Source organism: Sciurus vulgaris, assembly GCF_902686455.1.
Source record: "Sciurus vulgaris genome assembly, chromosome: 10".
In the NCBI taxonomy this organism is placed as follows: Eukaryota; Metazoa; Chordata; class Mammalia; order Rodentia; family Sciuridae; genus Sciurus; species Sciurus vulgaris.
This window is the reverse complement of record NC_136470.1, coordinates 118,196,968-118,220,086: the sequence shown is the minus strand read 5'-3', so window position 1 is coordinate 118,220,086 and position 23,119 is coordinate 118,196,968. Positions and strand designations below refer to the sequence as shown.

Below are 23,119 nucleotides of genomic sequence, written 5' to 3'. Positions count from 1 at the left end.
ATTACTATATAATTATATTATGTACTATATATTTATATTGCATATTATATACTATATTAAAATTGTTATAGGTGTTCCACACCTAGACAGTGGAACAAAATGGTTTATAGAACTAGCAAAAGAAGAGCAGACTTAACCTGAAGTAAGTGGTAAGAAGGAAAAAGACTAAAGAGGAAATAAATAAAAAATACTTAAGAAATAAATGAAATAGAGAATAGAAAAACAAAAGAAGCTGGTTCTTTGTAAAGAACAACAAAATTGTCAAATCTTTATGATAGTGATGAGTTACAGAAAGAGAAAGGACTCTATTAAAATCAGGAATTAAACAGATATTACATTACAACTGACTTGACAGAAATAAAAACAAATGTAATGTGAAGATATACCATAAACACTTGTATACTAAGAAATTAGATAAACTGAATGAAACGGAAAAGTTTCTAGAAAGACAAGCTTTTGAAAATAACTCCAGAATTAGAAAATCTGAAGAGACCTTCAATAATCAACAAATTAAGTTAGTAATCAAAAATCCCCCCCCCACACACCAGGAACAGCCCAGGCTGAGATGGCTTCAGGGTGAATTATATCAGACACTTAAAAAATTGTTGTCCATCTTCTAAAAAAATATATGAGGGAACACTTTTTAACTCATTCTGTGAGGCAGATATTACACTGATATATCACAACCAAATATATCACAAGAAACTGTAGATCTGTACCATAATTAGAATAGGTGTAAAAATCCTCATCAGAATACTAGTAAACTGAATTCAAAATATAAAAAGGATTATAAGCCATAACCAAGTACAGTTTATCCTAGGAAGGCAAGGCTGGTTCAACATATGAAAATCAATTGGTGAACATACCATATGAATAGAATAAAGGGTGAAAAATATGTGTTCATCTCAACAGACTTTCAGGATGCATTTGACAAAATCCAAATATTTTTATGATTAAAGTCAACTCTGCAGGCTAGTCATAGAAGACAAAGGCCATCTACAAAAGCCCCACAGTTAACATTGTAGTTAATGGTGAAAGACTGAATGCTTTCTCTCTCCATATGAGGCACAAGACAAGAACATCCATTCTTGCCAATTTCATTGAGCATTGTACTGGAGGTTCTAGCCAGGGCATTTAGGCAAGGAAAAGAAATTAAAAGTACACAAATTGGAAAGGAAGAAGTAAAACCATTTCTATTAGTAGCAAACATGATCTGGTGTGTAGAAAATCTTAAGTAATAATTCTTTAAAAATGTTTAAGTGGCAGAATACAAGATCAGGACACAAAAATGAATTGCATTTCTGTGCATTAGGGATGAATAGTCCAAATATGAAATTAAGAAAATAATTCCAATTATAATAACATAAAAAAGAATAAAATTTTTAGAAATTAACACAAAAAGTACAATATTTGTACACTGAAAATGCAAAAGATTATCGAAAAAAATCAAAGAAGACCTAAATAAATGGAAAGAATTGCACGTTTCATAGTATAGAATAAACATTGTTGAAGTAGTTTATTGCCACCAGCAAGTTACTGTATAGATTCAATGCCATTTATGTGAAAATTCTAGCTTTGTTTTTGTTCTCTTTCTTTTCTTTTTGGTAAAAATTGAGTTGGGTCCTAAAATTCATAAGGAACCCTAAGGGACACAGAATAGCGAAACCAATTTTAAGAGAAAGAGGACCAAATTGGAGGACTTCCAGATTTAACAGTTGCTACAAAACTATAGTAATCAAGATGGGGTGGTATTGGCCTAGAATAGATATATAGTTCAATGGAATAGATCTGACATGTGAAACACATTTATGGTCATTATTTTTTGACAAAGGTGCCAGGATATTTCAGTGGGGAAGACTAGCCCTTTTAATGATGCTGTGTTTATAGGGTAGTTACATGCAGAAGGATGAATTTCCACAGAATCATTCAAAATTAATCATAAACCTAAAAGTAAGAAATAAAGCTGTAAAACTTTTAGAAGTAAACTTAGGCATGTAAATCTTGTGACCTTAAATTAGACAAGGATTTCTAAGCTGTAAGATCAACACACAAGTGATTTAAAAAATGTACAAATGGAACTTTATCAATAATATGAACCTTCATGTTTCAAAGGACACTCTCAAGAAAGTGAAAAGATAACCCATAGAAAGGGAGAAATACTTGCGAGTCACATATCTGGTAAGGATCTGTTCCCTGGAATATATGTAAAACTTTTACAACACAATAGTAAAAAGACAAATGACCCACTAAAAAAGCAGACAGGAGATCTGAGTAGATGTTTCTCCAAATAGGACCCATAAGCTCATGAAAAGATGCTTAGCATAATTCGTTATGAAGGAAATGCAAACCCAAACCACAGTATGATACAATTTCACATCACTATAATGACTGTGGGCAAAAATACAGACAATAACAAGGGTTGGGGAGGATTTGGATGCTTTATATATTGCTGATGGGATATAAAATTGCGCTGCAACTTCAGAAAACAGTTTGGCAGTCTCTCAAAATGCTGCATGTGGAATTAACCATATGACCGTACTGTTCCACTCCTAGGTATATACCGAACTCAAAAGAAAACATGTTCACAGAAGAATCTATGCACAAGTGTTCTTAAGCAACATTATTCATATTAGCCTAAATATGGAACACATAATGTCCATCAACTGATGAATGGAAAAACAAAGTGTGGTATATTCATACAATGGAAAATAATTTAGTCATAAAATGAAATGAAATATTGATTTATTCTACAACATGGAAATGTTATGCCAAGTCAAAGAAGCCAGTTCTAAATGCTGCATTTTGTATGATTCCATTTACCTTGTCCAGAGTAGGCAAATTTGTAGAGAGAAGTAGATGGGCTGGTCTCAGTTGCCCATGACTAGGAGTGAGGAGCATTTTGAGGTGACAGCTAATGAGTACAGGGTTTCTTTTTGGCATGATAAAAATGCTCTGGAATCAGATAATGTTGTTGTTTGCCAAACTTGAAGATTTTGTTATAAATCCCTTAAAATAAAGGGTGAATTTTGAGGTATGTGAATTATATCTCAGTATTAAGAGAGAGATGAAGAGCAGTGTATGTGAGAGACTGAGCATACTGATTTTTCCCATCTCAACCATTGCCTTGCCTCCAGCTTTCTTTACTTGTCTGCAATACTGACTGAGCCCCTGTAGTCATTTGAGACATGTGTCCATACAAAGATTCATACACAGACATTTATAGCAGCAGCATTCATAATAGTCAAAAAGAAGAAACAATCCAAATGTTCATCAACTGATGAATGGGTAAACAAAATACAAAAAAAAATTATAATACCATAAAAAGGGGTGAAGTTCTGTTTGCTACAACATGGATAAACTTTGGACAACATGGTATGTGAAAGAAGCCATATACAAAAAGCTATATATATATTTGACCATATTTATATGAAATATCTGGAATAGGGAAATTGATAGAAAATTAAAGAAGATTACATGTTGCCAGGGGCTTGGGTGAGGAAAAAATGAAGTAAATGCTAATGGGTGGGAGGACAGTTTATTTATGGGTTTCTTAGGAATGATGAAAATGGTCTAAAATTAGATAGTAGTTTAGATAGTAGTGATCTATGCAATATTCTGTTTATATAATAAAAATCACTGAATTGCATACTTTAAAATGTATGGTGTATGAAAACTTTCAGTAAAACTGTTACTATGAAAAAGTGAAGTAGGGAAAAATGATTGATAAAAATAGGAAATTCCATATTTAAAAGCAAGTATGGATGTATTATGTATAGAAAACTTTTTGGAAGGATATATAACAAAATGCTAAATAGTGTTTCTTTCTGGGTGCTATTATAAATTTTCTACTTATGTATTTTTTGTATTTTAATAATTTTTGTACATTTAATATGCATTAACTTATATAATAAAATCAAATGTACACAATATGTGAATAAATCTGGTGATTAAGATACTGTGACCTTTTAGAGGTATGTCCTGTAGAAGGGTAAAGATACAACTTAGAGGAGGAGTAATGAAGGAGGGAATTGATGATACTGGTAGGAACTTTATTTAGATCACACAGAAAATGTCAAGGAGGAAAATAATACAGAGCTTGAGAAGTCAGCTTTGTGTATGCGAGACTGAATATTATAATAAAACCATGCGTTTGTGAGTATTTTATTGGCTTATATATTTTTTGATCTTCACTGTGATCCAGTTAAATAAGTGGCTATGATCCTGTTAAATAAGTAGGACACCCTTTGTTTTGGGGGTGAGAAATCTGAGGCACAGTACAGGTTAAGTAGCACAACCAAGATTGTATAGGCTGAGTAATATTCCATTGTATATATGCACCACAGTTTCTTTATCCATTCATCAATTGAAGGGCATCTATGATGATACATAATGGGGGGGGGTGGGAGGGAGGCAAGAATGGAGGAAGGAGTGACTGTTTAGAGGAAAAAGAGGGGTGGGAGGGATGGGGGAAGGGAAAAGAAAAAAAAAAAAAAACCCAGAATGAATCAAAACACCATTACCCTATGTAAATGTATGATTACACAAATGGTATGCCTCTACTTCATGTACAATCAGAGAAACAAGTTGTACCCCATTTGTTTACAATAAAATAAATAATAATAAAAAAAAGATCATATAGGCAGTTGGTAATGAAACTCAGGGCTGATTCGTAGAGCCAGCCTGTATGTTAGAGATTGTGGGAAAATTTAAGGGCCAAAGAGAAGATGTAAAGTATTGTAAGAGTTGAAGGAGAATCAGTACCATAAGTAGGATCAGACCATTAAGTATTGGGGTTCTTATTAAAGAAGAGGAAGGACGCTTGTTCTCTGATAGGAAGGAAGTGTGTGAAGATGACCATTTGAAACAATCAGAAGGAAACTTGAATTTGGACCACTGCTTTTGGGAGGAGATTCTTATTTTTGTTATGAAATCAGAAAGTCAAAATGGACCTCGCAGAGTAATTTTGTTTGCTGATAGCCATGTGGATATATAATATTAGCAGTAATGTGCTTGTGGCTGCTTCAGAAATAAAATGTTATTTTTCTTTCATTCAGATCTATTCTTACATATAGCCGAATTGGAGGAAGAGTCAAGACACTCACGTTCTGCCAAGGTTCCCACTACTTAGCCATAGCATCTGATAATGGTGCTGTCCAGCTTCTTGGAATTGAGGCTTCTAAGTTGCCCAAGTCTCCTAAAATTCATCCTCTACAAAGCAGGTATCTATCTTTTGTCTTTTTAGAACGTAGCATTTGGTGCATTATAGTAATTTAATTTTCCCTTATACTCCACAGTGTAGTTGGAGCAACTGAGGGCCTCTTACATTGTATTTCTTTTTTGAGCCCATGGAGTAAATAAATCTGTGCTTCCAATTCAAAACTATCATGTGGTTAATTTTAAAGAAGATGTCTTACTTTTTGCCAGTTAGTCAAAAGGTCAGAAGGGCAGCTTTGAACTTGTGGCTCATCCCAGTCTGAAATCTGTCTGAATAATGTAATTACCAGTTATGTCTTCTGTATAACTACTAAAAATACAATTCTGTCTGACCCATTTTGAATATTCTTGATTAAAGAAGACAACTGTCAGCATACTTTTGCTTGGCATTAAAATCTCTGAAGTAGGTGGGAATATAAAGAATTTAGGCAGATGATTTCCTCACCATTTTAAAACAGAATGCTGACTGGTTTTATTTAGGAATTTCCTTCACTTTTTATAAATTGTAGCTGCTTACCGATTAAAAACACATAAAATAAGACATTTAAAGACAAAGAGCAGCAATTATTTGGGTGACCAGTATGAACTGAGGATTCCAAAGACTAAATGTCACATTTTCTAAGAATCTGTAGACTAGTGGTAGAAATAGATTTTAGTGGAGTGCAGTAATATGCCATGTTACATGGATAGCAGGAGTCCATTTGAAAGAGAGAAGGCAAGTGAGAGTAGATGGGAGCCCTGGAAGCAGGGTGGTTGAAAGGGGCCTGCCAGGCTGACACGGTGGACCCCTACAGAAAGAAAACAATGAGGAGACTTTCAGTAGTCATTGTGTAGCTTAAGGCAGAAAGGGAAATTTGTGAGATCACCTAGGATTTTTTTGTTTTTGTTGTTTTGCTTTGCTTTTGCATTTGAAAATGTGTTATTTTTAGGACACTCACTAAACAGATTGAAGCAGCTTTTGTCCAGGACATTTTGTTTATGACCTTCAATAATAAATACCCGCCAGTTTCCTTAAAATTTGTTTCAACAGAGGATGACTGTATACCATTGTACCTATTGGGTTCATTTAAATTATTGACAAACTTTGCAATGTGATGTCTGTGCCTTCAAGTCACACACTCAGATCACATATGCAATTCCATGCAGGATTCTCTCCCAGCTGACAACACTTTCTACTGTGAAAGTTAATATCTTTACCTTAAGCAAATTATCCATTGCCTAGATTTGGAGAGCTTGCCAGAAATTTATATTTTATCACATATGGCTGTGGTATTCTCCAAAGCAACCTTGGCGTAAGTCACTTGTTTCATTCAGTCCTATCACCTGTTGTCATGCCTCTTAAGAATTAAAATTTATGGGAAGAATCATTTCACATTTTATTTGACATTGATTTTCTACCATCCCTGTATCTGGAAATACAGTTAGAAGTAGAATATTTGTAAATATAATTATTTATGTAAGACAGGGATCTGCAAACTACAGCCTGTAGCATGGTCCATAAAATAGGAATGTTTTTTGCATTTTTAAAGGGTTTGAAAAAATAAAGAAAAATATGGAAAGGAGATGTATGCAACTCAGAAGGCCTAAAATATTTAATGCCTAACTCTTAATGTAAAACATTTAAGAGACATAAATAAAACAGCCTGTGCTGAAAGCCTCATATGTACCAGTCATGGAGGCTGGCCAGTATGCTTTATGATATGGGATTGAACCCAGTTCATATATATGTAGGCAAGCACTATACTGCTGAGCTATGTTCCCCAGCCCTCTGATGTTCTTTTCATTATTAAAATGCCTCAACTTGAAAAAAACTGGAATATCCATATAATAGAATAGTCCTCTACAATATAAAGGAAATTATTTATAGGCTCATGCATCACTGATGACTCTTAAATACATTTTGCTAATGAAAGAAGTTAGATCCAAAAGGCTTAGTGTTATATGTTTCCAATTATATGACATTCTGGAAAACATTAAATAATAGGGAAGAAAACAAATCAGTGGTAGCCACCAGTTTAGGGGATAGTTAGAGGTTAACTGCAAATGGGCTGCACAAGAAAATTTGGGGGTTACAGAATATTTTTCCATTGTTACATAATAGAAGATATGTGGCTGTATATTTGTCATAACCCATATACTGTATTCCACAAAGAAGTATATAAATTTTAAAAAATCAACTAGTATATAGTGGGAAAGATATAATGCAGTCTGTGACAAATGTATTTGTTTTACAAATGAATCATATAATCATATTGAAGGGCACAGAGAACAAAGCAACTAAAATATCTTCGGAAAGCAATGTTTTAATTTTATGTTACAAGGTTAATGACTAAAGGAACTGAACTCAAACATATTCTAATTGGTTGTTTTCATAGGAATATGGTTTAACAGTTCTGAAACTGCTTTTTAGGGGTGAACAAATAAATATGTTGTAGATGATGAGAACCAGTTTTCTCACTAATGGAGAAAGAAGTTACAAATAAGGAAAGGAGTAAAGGCTAGAATGAACTGGTAGTGATGGGAGGTGAAGATTTCAGTATGAACTTTTGATTATGATTTACATTACCAGTAATACATCTGAATATAAAGTACTTCCCCAAGTATTGCACTTAAGATAATATGCCATTTCTGTTGTATCCTTCCCAATGAGGTGTAACTTTAATATAATGCGAAAACATCAGACAAACCCCAAATTGAAGGCCATAAATAACCAGTAGTCTTAAAAATAAGAAGGTCATGAGAGACTGAGGAACTGTCACAGACTGGAGGAGACTAAGGAGACATACCAGCTCAGTGCCTTGTGATATCCTGGAGTGGATATTGGGACAGAAAAGGACATTAGTGAAAAATGGATAAAATCAGAATACATTCTGTAACATAATTACTGTATTGTACTAAGATTAACTTCTTGGTTTTGATGAATGTTATATAGCTTTTTAAGATGTTAATGAGGGGAAGCTGAGTAAAAGGCATACAGAAACTTTGTGCTATTTTTGCAGTTCTTCTATAAGTCTAAAATTATTCTTTTAAAAAAATACTTTAGCTGTAATTGTCCTGATGGGATCACATAATTTTTTCTCTTGAACATGGATAGAGTTATATATTCATCTTAAATGGAAACTTGTGCTACATTTTTTGGTGAGAGGAAAAGTCTGTATTTTGCTTTGTGTATTTCTCTAGAATTCTGGATCAAAAACAGGATGGCTGTGTTGTGGATATGCATCACTTCAACTCTGGGGCGCAGTCTGTTCTTGCCTATGCCACTGTGAATGGCTCTCTGGTTGGCTGGGATCTCAGATCTTCAACCAATGCATGGACATTAAAGCATGATTTGAAGTCAGGCCTTATCACTTCCTTTGCTGTGGACATCCACCAGTGCTGGCTCTGCATTGGTAAGCTAACTTTCAATTCATTGGCTGGGTTTTGCATACCACCACTGCCTGCAGTTGCTATCTTGGAAAGCTGTGTTTTTCATTTGTCTTCATTGGTAATTTCTTCCCATCTCCTTTTCCTTTTTCATAATTGTTATAATTATTCCAATTTATTTATTTTTTCATTAAAAGGCAATTCAGAAGGGTAAATCAGTATCACAAGGTATAAAACGATTTCCTTCTCCATCTTAAGTCAGTCTATAATCATTATAGTGATCAAATTTGCTGGCATTCTCTTATTCTGCCAGGAAGTCAGCGGCTTGACTTAAAGAAAATAGCATTGGAGTTCCTGCAGACACAGTTAAAACTGTAACCTCAGGCAGGCTATTCAACTCAAGTCTCAGCATCTTCAGTTTTAAATGGGATTAATCCTTTCAAAGGCTGCTTTGAGGATTTAATGAGCTAAAAGCTTCTATCACAGTGCCTGGTGTGGAAGAAGAGCCAGCAATGATTTCTCATGTTATTATCTTTCAGCCCTCTTTTCTCCAAAGGTTGAAGATATACCATGTGATCTTGCTTGCATCTTTCTTCTGTTTTTGTTGTTGTTGGTTTTTGAAAGTGTTTAATTTGATGAGTTCTGAAAAATATATATAATGCATAAATATATACAATATACAAAAAATATATATACCACAAACGGGATACAGACATTTCTGTTACTTTTTGAAAATTTTCCTCATACTCCTTTGCACTCAGTGCCCTCCTTCCAGCTTCTAATAAAACCACTCATCTCATTTCTGTCTCCATAATTTTTTTTGTTTCCATAATTTTGCCTTTTCCAAAATGTCATAAAAATAGAATCATACAATATGTGCCTTTTTTTTGCTAAGCATAAATTTTATGAGACTTTTCCTTGTGATTGCATCTATGAAGAGTCTTTTATTTATTGTTGAGTGACATTGCATTTTATTGATAATTTATGTGTCTATCACATTCTCCAGTTGATAGATTGTTCAATTGTTTCTGGCTTTTGTTTTGTTCTGAGTAAACCTGATGCAAACTTTGAAAAATAGGTAAGGACATAGATGTCCATTTATCATAAGTACATAACAAAGAATGGTATTGCTGTTGCTAAAATTTTGATTTTTAATTAATAAATAATGATCATACATATTTACGGGGCATTACAATGTATGTTTCAATGTGTCTTCATATTGTGGAATGATTAAATCAGGTAATTAACAGATCCATCACCTCACATACTTTTTTGGTTGTTGAAAACATTTAAAACTTCTTTTTTTTTTTTTTTTTTAGCAATTTTGAACACACAATGCACTATTGTTATGAACAGTCTGCACAATAGATCACTAAAGTTTGTTCTGCCTGAGAAACTTTGTACCTCTTATATCTAAATCTTCTTCCATTTCCCTATTTTAAGTGTCTTCTCCTTTTCCCCATATTGAACCTGCCCCTTAGGAAACTGTCACATCTTACACTTTCTCATTCAGAAGAGTTACAGTCTTCTGTGACTGAATTTAGGTTTCTTAATTCTCTAATTTATGTTTGCAACAATTATATATCTGCCCTTTTCTGTATTACTTTTTATGTAGTTTATATAGAATGCATTATTTTTTGTCTTTTGTCTCAATAAACTGTACAGGTACAGGAAGATGTAATATTAGGTCTAGAAAAGTAGGTATTATATACCTAACAAATTAGCAAATGGTAGTGATGCCTTTTGGGCTCCCTGGTCAGCTTTTAGAAGGGAAGCTTCTGCTCCCTGTACTATTTGAGTCATTGGATTTGAGTCTTGGATTGGGTCAATGTGACATGCAAGCTATCTTTATTTAATTATCACCCCTTCCATCCTGTTCCTACCACCAGTATCTCTACTGGAATTGGAAACCAATCTAAGCCTGTGCTCTCATAACCAGTTGCATTTTTATAGGGTGGGCAGGGACTCTCTTCCATTGTAGGGTTTAAGTCGTTGTGGGTAGGTGCAAAGACTTTACCCCAATTCTGCTGTGATTGGACACCCATACTTATCTCCAGAATGTTTTGGAGAAAAGGGCACATGAAAATGATTGAAATCTGATGACAGCTGCAGAGCTGCTACCTCTTTGGATTCCACAGTGATCATTGGATAAAACAGTATCTGCTATCCCCTTTTACACCATTATTTAAGGTATTCTGAACATTTCAACTTAAAATTCAGTTTACATTTTCTCTAGAGCTTCTGCTTTTGTGAGTACCTTTGGTAATTAATAGTAGTATCATCGGTAATTAATGAATTACTCATTTTGAATTTACATTTATTAGACAGTACAACATTATAATAAGCACTTTATATCTGTTATTTAACAACTGTAAATGCTGTTTGAAACTGGGAAGACAGCTACATTTCTAAGGAATGAAGGCAATTTTAAAATACATTCACATAAAGCTAATACTTTGCATAAATGCTCCCTAGCGTGCTTTGATCATTATATGATAATCTTTTCATGCTTCTTTTTCTTTAAGGTACAAGTAGTGGTACCATGGCTTGTTGGGACATGAGGTTCCAATTGCCTATTTCCAGTCACTGTCATCCTTCCAGGGCTCGAATCAGGCGCCTTTCAATGCACCCTTTGTATCAGTCTTGGGTGATTGCAGGTAAGATGGAGGGCCAGTTTTTGTATTTTGGGGGATTTTCTTAGAAATTGTGTTATATTCTGTTGCTAAGACATATGTTTTTTAGGGTTTTGCTTTACATATGAACCAAAGCTTGATTCTGTTCAGATTATGGAAGTTCCCACCATTGTCATCTGACTGTCATCTTGTATTTATTCTGTTCAAACATGACTTTGACAATCATGACCACCACCCTGTGTTTCTACAAACATCTCTCATTCTATTTATTTTCTTCTGCGTTCCCTATTTTTGTTAAAGCAGCCTAACAGCTTCCTAGAAATCTGTTTTAGAAACCTCGACTCACCCTTTTCAGTGGCCATTTGTTGTTGATTTGTGTTCTGTTGTGTTTCCTGCAAACTTCCCTTCCCTTCCTTCATTGGGCCCTCACATTGTTTCAGTGGATTTTGGGTAAGACATTTGCATAAGTCTTTATTTTTCCTCATCTGTAAAACATGGTTGAAAATACTTACCTTATAGTCAGGCATGGTGGCACATGCCTATAATCACAGTAATTTGGGAGATCAAAAGTTTGAGGTCACCCAGTGACTTGGGAGGCTGAGGCAGGAGAATCATGAATTCAAAGCCAGCCTGAGCTATTTAGTGAGGTCCCAAGTAACTTAGTAAGACCCTGTCTCAAAATTAAAAAAAAATTAAAAAAAAAATTTTTAAATGGGCTGGGGATGGGGTTCAGTGTTAAATGCTCCAGGGATGCTCCAGGGGTCATGTCTCAAAATAAAGAAAGAATCAGAAGGACTGGAATGTAGTTCAGTAGTAAAGTACCCCTGGTTTCAATCACCAATACCAAAAATAAATAAATAAAAAATACCTTACAGAGTTTGAAAATTTGAAATAAAATATAGAAAGCACATGGGGTGGCATCCACTTGATACTTAATAATAGCTCTTTGTATTTCTATGTTTCCTCATTGAACCTCTTCTAGGTTTTTGTGGCCCCCTCTCATACATAGTTCTTCTCATGTATTTCTGACGTCAAAGTCATCATGTTGCCGAGTTCAATAACCATTACTGAGTCCTCCTCTTATTTTACTTAACATTTGGTCAGTTTATTTCGTTTTTATTTTTTCATTTTCATGTTTTTGAAATACTTTCCTTAGCTGGTTCCAAGGACATTTTTCTTGATTCTCCTACTTCTTGATCTACTGGTTCCTTTGTATCTTCCTGACTTTAAATTGTGACCTGCTTCAGGGCTCGGTTTTTAGTCTTATTCTCTTTTCTGTATTTGCTGTGTGTATGATCTCAGTCTCATGTTTTGAATATCAAATTTATTCAGGTTTTAATATCCATATACTTAAATTTCCCCTAGAGTGCCTAGTAGCCATTGCAGACTTGACATGTTCAAACTGAACACTTGATTTTCTTTCTACTAAGTGTCCCCACCACTGCCTCCTACTTTGAGACAGACGTGCTTTTCCTGTGATGTTCTATCAGTAAATGGAAGCTCTGCTGGGTGCTCAGAGAGTAGTCCAATGTCATTCTTGACTTTTTTTTCTTCTTTCTTTTTTGTTACTGGAAATCAAATCCAGGGGCACTTTACCACTGAGCTATATACCCAGTTCTTTTTATTTATTTATTTATTTTATTTGAGATAGGTTTTTACTGAGTTGCTGAGACTGGCCTCAAGCTTGTGATCTCCTATACCTCAGCCTCCTGAGTTGCTAGGATTATGCATGCTAACTCTTCTTTTTCTCTTTCCACCTCTAGTGTCTTAAAATATATCCAGAATTTGACCATTCTTACATTACTGGCTCCCTAGTCCAAATCACCATAATCTCTTGTCCTTTCTGATGCAGTATCCTCTTAATTCCCTGCTTCTGTCCATATTTCTTAAGAGCATTATTATTTTTTTTCTGCTCAATACCTTCTAGTGGCTTCTCATTGCAAGTAATAGCCTATGTGGTCCAAAAGGCTCTATGGACTATAAAGAGAGATCAGCCCTCTTAACTACTGTCTGACCTTTTTCTCAATCAGGGTTCCAATGAGAAACTGATAGCATACCAAAAGAAGGATAATTTAAGGATTTATTTTCAAAGAAACTGTTACAAAGGTGTGGATATAGGAATATAAAAAGATTTTGCAGGAATATAAGATTAATAATAGCAGAGTGGCAGTAGAAATCATGAATGGAAGGTATGGTTACTGGAATTTGGAAAGAAATGGGATAGAGAAGACCACCTTGAGAGGAACTGTGATTTGGAGGTGAAGGAAACAACCAGCTTGGGCTGACTGATCTTTCTTTCCTCAGGGCTCCTTATGGGCATGTTAGTTTTCCATGACTGCTATAACAAGTTACCACAAACTTGATGGCTTATAACATTTTATTTTCTAGCAATTCTGGAGGCCAGAAATCTGCAGTAGGTTTTGTGGGCCATATCAGGGTAGCAGCAGGACCATATTCTCTCTGGAGGCTATAGGTGAGAATCTGCTTCTTTGCCATTTCCCTTCCACTACTGTTGCTGTACTCCTTTGGTTCATGTTCCCTTCTTTGATCTTCAGAGCCAGAAACAGCATCTTGGGTCTTTGCTCTGTTGCCTGCTGTTGCTGTCAAATCCACCTGTCTCTTACAAGGATTGTGATTACATCTAGGGCCCACCTGAATAATTCAGAACAGGTCTTCTGTTTTAAGGTCCTTAGCTTAAATCATATCTTCAACGTTACTCTGTCATTTAAGGTAACATTTACAGGCTCCAGGGAAGAGCACCTAGATATCTTTAGGACCCATTATTTAGGCTGTCACAGGCTGGGCCCACTTAGAAGCCATAGGGTACAAGAGCTTGTTGATATAATTGTTACAGGACAGCCTTAGAGCATTGAGTGGAGAGTAACAAGCACTACTGCCCTTCTGCTCATCTCCCTTCCTCAGTCTGCTCCATCCACACTGACTTGTTCCTTGAACTGAAAAAAGCACACTCCTGCTTCAGATTTTTTATAACTTTTTGTTTATTGTTCTCACTAGAATTGGAAGTTCCATGTAGCAGGGAATTTTTCTGCTTTGTTTGCCATCTTTTCTGCAGCACCTAGGACGGTGACTAGCCCATAATAATACTATCTCAGTAAATATTAGTAAGCAGATGAAGCCTGTCATTCCCCCTTCACTCCAGTCTTAAGGGATAGTTTCTCTCTCAGGCCCTGAGTTTCCAGTTTTTGTGATCTGTCACAAATATGCTTCAGTTAAACTCCTTTTCCTCTTTACTCATCTTTCTCCAAAACAGCCATAGATTTTTGCTTTAATTTTTTTTTCCTCACTTAGTTCTTTCTGACCAAAGTGGTCTACTGGCCTTTTCATTTCATACTAAAATACTCTGTCCATGACATGACCTGGATTCTTACCACTGAATGTGATTTTCTAAATTCCCTGTTCAGGTGGAACTTGCACTTTCTCCCTTGTTTCTTTGTCCTTGTCTTGTTTACATATATCTTTTTTTCTCTACTTCTGGAGAAATCAACAAATTAAACAATCAAACAAAAAACATAGGTTTATTGAGGTCAGGATCTGTATGTGATTTGTCTTTCCACCCCATAATTCTCTTCACCAGTTTGGGGACCAGTAAATATTTGTTAGACTATTAAAACCCCCCCCCCTTTTTTTTTTTTTTTTTTTTTTATAACTACACACCCAATATGGTGACAGGTTCATGCTGTTGTTTGAAAGTATTAGTTTTTCTTGCATATTGGGAAAAAATGGATGTAGCTATAGGCTGAATTGCTCTACCTATGAAGATGTGAAAGTTTTGAGAGTAAGATCCTCCTGGTCTGAATAATAGCTCTGGCCTTTGTTTCTCTTAGCTGTTCAGGGCAACAATGAAGTGTCCATGTGGGACATGGAGACTGGTGACAGAAGATTTACTCTCTGGGCGAGCAGTGTACCACCGCTCTCTGAGTTACAGGTTTGTCATCCTAAGCACTTCCAGGTATTTTAGCAACATGGGATCTCTTGGGCTTGGGGATTATGATTGAATTTGGGTTTTTAATAACATCAAGTATCTTGTGACCATTGCCGCATGCATATTTTCTAATTCCTTAATCTTGTTAGTGTCTGCTTTATTGATTGTTTTGGTTGCTAACTACCTAAGCTTTGTGGTATCTCTTTAGAACCACAGCAAATCCTGGATTGAAGTTTAGATTATTAAAAAATGCAATATGACCATCTAGCATATACAGAGAATCCTGACTTAACCATGGATGGACCTAATGATTTTTTGACTCTGTGGTGGTAGTATAAAAGTGATAGACATTCATTAGAAACCATCCTTGGAATTTTGATCTTTTATTGGGCTAACAGTATGTGGTCTAGTACACTCCTGTGGGCAGTGAGCCACAGCTCCTGGTCAGATCACAAAAGTAAACAACTGATACTTTAGGATAGGTGTATTAAGTGTATTTTCAACTTACAATGAGTTTATTGGGACATAATCCTAATATGAATCAAGAAACATCTATACTTTTGTTTTTAATAGTCAGTCATGTTGTCAGGGTGCTTCATTGGGGCAAAAGGTAGGAAAGATTTTTATTTTATTTTTTGGTGGTGCTGGGGATCAGACCCACACCCTCCCATGTGCTAGGCAGGTGCTCTGCCACTGAGTTCCATCCTCAACCCTTCCCAGCCCTGTAGGAAAGATATTTTTTTTTTCTTTAATTGAGGTCTTGTTTAAGGTGGTCCTAAAGAGAAAATTTTAGAAAACTGAACAGGCTGCATCTCTCTGTTCAGAACAATACAAAGCAACGTACAGTTCAAAGTTCCAAAAAAGTAGATATAACTTATATAACCGGTCTCTCATTTCCTCTGGTAACCAGGTGCCTAATGAACTATCAGCAGTTAACTTACCTCTAGAAATAGTATTCTGTTAGTGGAAGGCATTGATATTGTTTACGTGATGCCATCTTTGCTTCTTTTAAGCCTTCTCCTCACAGTGTCCATGGTATCTACTGCAGTCCTGCTGATGGAAACCCTATCCTGCTAACAGCTGGCTCAGACATGAAAATAAGGTATAGTATCTCAAAAGAACTCTTAAAAGATGGATGGATACTTTGGTTTATGAAAGGTGTTATTATAGGTACTAGTGACAGTTTAATGTTTTAAATCATCAGTGCATTGCAAGGGCAACTATTAATACTTTATTATAATCAATGTTGTGCTCTTGGTTCTAGAAAAATCTTTTTCTAATTACAATATAAACAATGCATTGGTAAATGTAAGCCAATGAGTATTAGTTCCTCCTATTATCTTGTGAAGGTTATCTTCATTTATTTCCTCTTCCCTAGGTTTTGGGACTTGGCTTACCCAGAAAGGTCCTATGTTGTGGCAGGAAGTACTAGTTCCCCATCTGTGTCCTATTACAGGAAAATAATAGAAGGCACTGAAGTTGTTCAGGTACATTACTTTTTATTTTTCTTTTGTAGACACAAAAATGGGTTTGGGCAAGACTGGCAATATTTTTTTCAATTTAAGAAATGTGGCTTATTTTCTCTTGGCTTTTTCATATATTTACAAATTAACTCTTATTAAGGTATAATAAACATAAAGCACATATAAGTATACAGCTCACCTTTACAAAGTTAAGGACTGAGAAATATATAACAAGCACTTTTATTGTTTTCCTTTTACAAAAGACAAATTTAGGGACCTTAAAGTTAAGAAATTTTTCTGAGATACAGGTAGTAAACTCAAATCTACTGTTAGGCCTCTTAAAGCTTGTGTCCTGGCCTTCGAAATTTCAGATGTGATCTACTAAAAGTGCCTTAACCAGAGAAGCACTTCCTTCATAACAGATACTGAGGAGCTGTAGAAATGCTAGAACATCTGATATGTATTTACTTCTGTATTTTGATCGTTTTTACTTCTCCCAATTTATACCTGTTCCCTTTTTTATATTTGATGTTAATAAAAATCAACACACCAGACTATTGGCCATTTGTAAGTGTTCCGTATTTGTAAGCGGCTACTTATGCACGCCAGTGACTGGAAACTCCGAATGCCATTTTGGACCCTCTCCTTTTGCGCTTTTTGCTCAGTGTGAAAGTGTGACTACTTTACGTGAGGTGTTAACTCTGAAGCAACAACTTATCCTAGAAGCAAGAATACTGACAAGAGGCAGAATGTGGTATGGAATTAACTTTGGCTTTCTCCTTGATTTCTAACCATCAAACAGGAAATTCAGAATAAGCAGAAGGTAGGACCAAGTGATGACACCCCTCGAAGGGGCCCAGAATCTCTGCCTGTGGGACATCATGACATTATCACGGATGTTGCCACTTTCCAGACCACACAGGGCTTCATTGTGACTGCCTCCCGAGATGGGATTGTGAAGGTGTGGAAATAAAAGTCTACTGACCTGTGTAAATTGTAATAAAGTTATAAATATACAGTTATTCAAGAGAAAATGTATTTCTAGAAAACAGACGTGAGAACAAATTTATTTGCTTAATTTTAAAAATCATGTCTATATTACTGTTTCACAACTAAATAAATGCCACCCAGAATGGTTAACAAAGATGACATGGTTAGTTTACTTGTGCACCTTTCTTCAAGAGTTAGCCAGACAACAGTATCTTGGACTTTTTATTGTATATGTCTTAGAGGTGAGAAATGTAAAATGCAAAGATGAATATGATCTGTTTATTTTGTATTGAAAAAGATGGTTGTAAGCTATTATAAACATTTTGCTATTAAAAATGCTATTCAAACTAAACTATACTCAAGCATCCCAAGAGCTTTTGTTTGTTTTTGGGTAGTGTTTTAAATAGTAAATATAAGCATAAGGAGGGGAAATCTCTTATTCTGAACCAAACAAATGAACTGAGTGTAACAAGGAAGCAGTGACAGAACTAGGCCTTGGGTCCGAATCTCTGGATGCTCAGAATTGTACTCTTTCTGCTCTGCTATCTCATCTTTCTTCCTGTGTTTTACGGACTGCCTTATTAGCTATTTAACATTGTAAAATTGATTTCTGATGTATCAGCACAAGAGAAATTGGCTCTTCTTGACCATGATCATTATTTTTTATAAGCTGTACCATAAATTCTGTAGATTGGTCTACCAGCTTGCATTTATCCAGTGTAGATTATTTATTATATGCTTTGAAAAGAAAAAAAAAATTAAAAGGATCAAGTGAAAAACATGCCAGAAATTTGTATTTGTAGAAGGGCAAAATTGGCCTTTCCCACTAGGATAAAACCCTTAAAGGTAATAGGTTATGGTTTGTATGCAAACCTAATTCTCCACATTTTTTTCTTATCCATTTATAGAAGGGTTCATGGTGTTCAAAATATTTGAGTTTTAGTTACATGAGTATAAAAAACATTCCGTAGATAATCTGAATCTGGTGCAAAACACTACATAATAGATACACTAAATAATTTTTTATATTTCTATAATTATTATTATCATTGTTATTTTGAGACATGGTTTTGCTGCTGCCCAGGCTGGCCTCAAACGTATGATTCTCCTGCCTTAGCCTCCCAAGTAGCTGGAATTATAGGCATGTGCTACACACCCAGCTGTATTTCTTTAATTATATAATTCAGCTGTAGTATGTAACAGTTTACAATGCATATAGCTAGCTCTTCAATTCAATAACTTAGTTTTTAAACAGGTAACAATAGAATTGTTGGGAAATGCCAGTCACTGAGACAGGTCAAGAGCAATAGACTCTGGCTGGGCCCATAGTTTAGTGGATTAGTAGTGTTTGTATCCCTCGCATTGGCATTGGCATGGTGTGTGTTGCCTCAGTTTCCCTTTAAGTCCATTAAGACCATATTTACAGAGTTTCTAGGTATTAAGACAGATTTAGAGTCTTCACAGGTTGAGGAAAATTTTTTGATACATAAACTTCCCACAGAGAACAGGCTTCAGGCCTGAAGCTATTAGGTAAGGCATTAGACAAATAAATGTGGGAAATGCTGAGGAAACAATGGAATGGGCTGACAGGGATCTGACCCTTTTTCTCCCTTGTCATTCTCTCCTCAATTCCCCAAATAATCATACTTTTTTTAAAAAAGTTATTATTTGGTTGAATTATTACTGAATATTATAATGATGCATGTTCAATTACATCTCTTTTTAAGATTCTTTTTAGAAAAACATGGCAGTAGAATATATTTTGACATCTTACATGGAGTGCAACTTATTCTAATTAGACCATTTTTGTAGTTGAACATGATGTGGAGATGCACTGTGGTGTATTCATATATGAACATAGGAAAGTTACATCTGAGTCATTCTACTCTCTTTCTATTCCCATCCCCGCCTTCCCTTGACACACTCTTTTGGCCTCTACTTTTTTTACCCCACATTTTTTTGTTGGTGCATTACAGTTATACAGACCGATGGGATTTGTTGTTAAATATTCATACATGCACACAATACATAGTTTCTCCCCTCCCTCCCCCCAAGTTTCTCCTCTACTGATCTCCCTTTGTTTTGTTGTTTTTTTTAAGTCAAGTTTGACTCATAGCTCAGTGCAGAGATAATGGGAGGCTGGTCCATTACAGTCAATTTGCGTTTCTAAGCCCAGAAGCATTATGGTTTCTTTGTGTGATTCTTAGTTTAAATAGCACTTTATTAAATTTACATTCACTTAATTTTTGCTGTTTTTCACTTTGGGGGAAAGGTAAATCATGGAATATGTTAAGCTTAGGAGTTATTTTTAAAAAGGAACCTCTATTTGTAGCATGCTTCAAATTCCTTGCCCATTAACAATTAAAAATATGACCCAAAATGCTAAAAAAAATCTCAAATCACAAGATAGTATTTGTTTGGTGTACTTTACTTGTGAACACAGAAAAAACAAATACATTTTCAGAGTATTTCCAACAATAAACAGAAGAAAGGTGTTTGTGCATAATCCAAAGTTAATTAGAAAAGTTCCTGTTATTAAAATGCCTCTTAAATATTGTTCATCAATTTCCTGTACTGGAAACAAATTTTTCCTGAACCCCGAAGCACCATTTAGTATGGATGAAGAAAGATGTTTTTGATTCTTCTCTGTTACCTGAGTATGAACGTGACATTTAACTCCTTGGACTTCTTGCTCCGCTGAAGATGTGGGAGCTATCTCCATGGAGTTGCCTGAGTGAGGATGGCAGAGTGCTTTAAAAACATATTGCAGATGGCTCTTTGTTCCAGGCGTTGTAAAAGAGGTATAGAAAAGAAAATCTAGATGGACCCTCCTGGTCTTTGGTCTCACTTATCTCCTGCATGTGTGCAGTTTCCCTTCCTTACCGAAGACAGCGATATTCTGCCTAGCAGGGTCATTGCTACCAGCTGAAGAACCAGCTTGTAGACTGAGGTAAGCTCTGAATATTGTGTCTAAATAAACAGTGCTACTCAGGTGTTTAGCTGTTGAAAATTTCATCATAAGAGATGAAATTGAATGGGGATAAAGAAACAAATTCATCAGAGAATGATACTAGAGACTAGGCACTTTGAAGATGTTTTCCTGCTCTGATTTACTCTGATCACTTGGATTTCTTCAATACATATGAATTTTTAGATGAAAGCTTTAAAGATTTTCTTACCTTTTTCAAACTCAATGTCCATTTAAAAGGCTCTTTTTAGAGCTTTGCCAATCCTGTTTTGGTGCTGTTCATTATTGACTGAATAGCTACATGAAGTAACTCAGAGCCTTACCCATCACGAGTTGTGTCTTTACTCTTCTTCTCTAAAGCATACATAGATTAATGAAAATTAATAAGTGACCATAACAAGGAAGAAAGACTGGAAATCCATCAAAATGGCTTAGCAGGAAGTTTTATAATGAAGATAGAGCATCCAGCTCAAAAGCAATAATTTATGTTCTGGGAAAATTAATGAGTTCCTCAGTGAGTTTAGGAGGATTTAGAGCTTTTAGAAAATTCCCGTTTCTCACCAGTCCAAGCAAACAACTGCAGAGGATGAAAGACAAACTTCTAGCACAAACCCAATCTAGGCGTAATCACTCCACACAGAAATAGGATGTGTTTAAATGGAATAATAATGAAAGGCCAAATTTCCAAAAACATGACATAAAAACACCATCAATTTCTAGGTAAGTGTTAGAGTTGGACCAAACATTAAATACCTTTGGTTAAGAAGGTGAGCATTAAACTGCTAAATTAAGAAAGAAGGCTTGGTTTGCAGAAAACGGACTGATAGAGATCTGCAATCAAAAGACTTAGCATTGGCCCATGTACACACATGCATACACTATGTAAAATTTACCTTCAAATATCTCCATTACGCTTTCCAAAATACTTTCATTCTTCCATTTTCTAATGGTAACAATTCTTAAACATATCAGTCTTAGAGTGCTGGAATTGTCAGGAGTGGTCAAATAAGTGGTAAGATATATCTTAATACCAATGAGTGCAGGGGGTCAAGTTCCCTGTGGCTTGTTCATCCCTCCAGAGTGGAACTCTAGATACAGGCACATATCCAAGTAAAGGTTCCCAGAGTTCTGGAGTAGATTTAGTTATTATTTAAGTCCAAAGTCTTATCATGCTAAATTATTTGAGCACTTCCTTGAATGTCATGTCTTTTGGGAGTAGGTTTTGTCATCCTTCCATTTTTAGAAGTATGGGATGTGCTCCTGGGAAAATTCCGAATAGCATCATCTCTGCCACCTCTCACTACTCTTGAAAGATACTTCTTATCTTGGAAGAATTTTGTCTGCTTTAATACATCTTCTTTGAGGACAGCTTTATGTGGTCCAGGAACAAAGCTATACAACAAAGAAGAGAACATCATAGAAGATAAATGCCACTTCAACTTTAACAGACTCCATATTAATCTTTTTTTCCTAAGTTAATTGTTGTACTCATTTCCTTATTGCATTCTTCCTCCAGGGTAATTTTTAAAGGATTATTAAACGGGATTTACATTGGCCCATATATCACAAGCTGACAAAATGAGAAATCTTGCTTTAAAGTATGCAGAAGTACAATTTTGGTGGCAACATTTCTTCTGCATGGAATATGTTCCACCCAGATCTCCATATGGTGGGTCTGATTCTTCATATGTGGGTTCAAATGGAACCTCATGAGAAACCACCACCTCTATCATTCTCCCAGTTCCTCTCCCACTTTAGTCACCCAACACAGCATATTTTTCTTTTTTTAAATTTTAAAATTTTATTTGTTCTAATTAGTTGTACATGACAGTAGAATGCATTTATACATTGTGATCATACATAAATGGAGTGTAATCTCATTTTTCTGATTATACATACTGCAGATCACATCGGTCATGTGGTCATACATGTACATGAGGTAGTAATGTCGGTGTCACTCTACTATTATCCCTTCCCCCATGCCCCTTCCCCTCCCTTCGCTCCCCTCTACCTAATATAAAGTAACTCCAGTCTTCCCTATCCCCCCACTTATTGTGAATTAGCATCCACATATCAGAGAAAACATTCAACCTTTAGTTTTTTGGGTTTGGCTTATTTCACTCAGCATGATATTTTCTAACTCCATGCATTTACCAGCAAATGCCAGAATTTCATTCTTTAAAGCTGATTAGTATTCCATTGTGTGTGTATATTTATACATACCACATTTTCTTTATCCATTCATCTTTGAAGGGCATCTAGGTTGATAACATAGTTTAGCTATTGTGAATTGAGCTGCTATAAACATTGATGTGGTTGTGTCACTGTAATGTGCTGATTTTAATTCCTTTGGATATAAGCTAAGGAGTGGGACAGCTGGGTCAAATGGTGGTTCCATTCCAAGTTTTCTGAGGAATCTCCATACTGCTTTCCATAATGGTTGCACCAATTTACATTCCCACCAGCAATGTATGAGTGCACCCATAACACTATCTTAATTCTTATTTACTTAGAAACTTATTTGTGATCTGTTTACCCACCT

The 23,119-nt window shown here is 35.4% G+C and overlaps 2 protein-coding genes across 10 annotated transcripts in view; one reads left to right on the top strand and one right to left on the bottom strand.

Moving 5' to 3' along the window:
- Positions 1 to 17,966, top strand: part of PIK3R4 (phosphoinositide-3-kinase regulatory subunit 4) — a 68,760-nt gene extending 50,794 nt beyond the window's left edge. For 8 of the 9 annotated variants that reach the window (XM_079101543.1, XM_079101549.1, XM_079101547.1 and 5 more), the window contains 7 exons: positions 5,055 to 5,219; positions 8,395 to 8,606; positions 11,106 to 11,237; positions 15,059 to 15,159; positions 16,170 to 16,258; positions 16,535 to 16,643; positions 17,422 to 17,966. In XM_079101543.1, the coding sequence (XP_078957669.1) occupies positions 5,055 to 5,219; positions 8,395 to 8,606; positions 11,106 to 11,237; positions 15,059 to 15,159; positions 16,170 to 16,258; positions 16,535 to 16,643; positions 17,422 to 17,592 (979 nt within the window). In that variant the 3' untranslated portion in view covers positions 17,593 to 17,966. Of the gene's footprint in view, positions 1 to 5,054; positions 5,220 to 8,394; positions 8,607 to 11,105; positions 11,238 to 13,601; positions 13,646 to 15,058; positions 15,160 to 16,169; positions 16,259 to 16,534; positions 16,644 to 17,421 lie in introns of those variants that run through there. The other variant, XM_079101550.1, reaches the window with a different exon arrangement.
- A 1,760-nt stretch (positions 17,967 to 19,726) lies between these two features.
- COL6A6 (collagen type VI alpha 6 chain) overlaps positions 19,727 to 23,119 on the bottom strand; it is a 141,713-nt gene continuing 138,320 nt past the window's right edge. Inside the window, exon 38 of the mRNA XM_079101273.1 lies at positions 19,727 to 21,969. Within this exon, the coding sequence (XP_078957399.1) occupies positions 21,750 to 21,969 (220 nt within the window). The 3' untranslated portion in view covers positions 19,727 to 21,749. The remainder of the gene's footprint in view (positions 21,970 to 23,119) is intronic.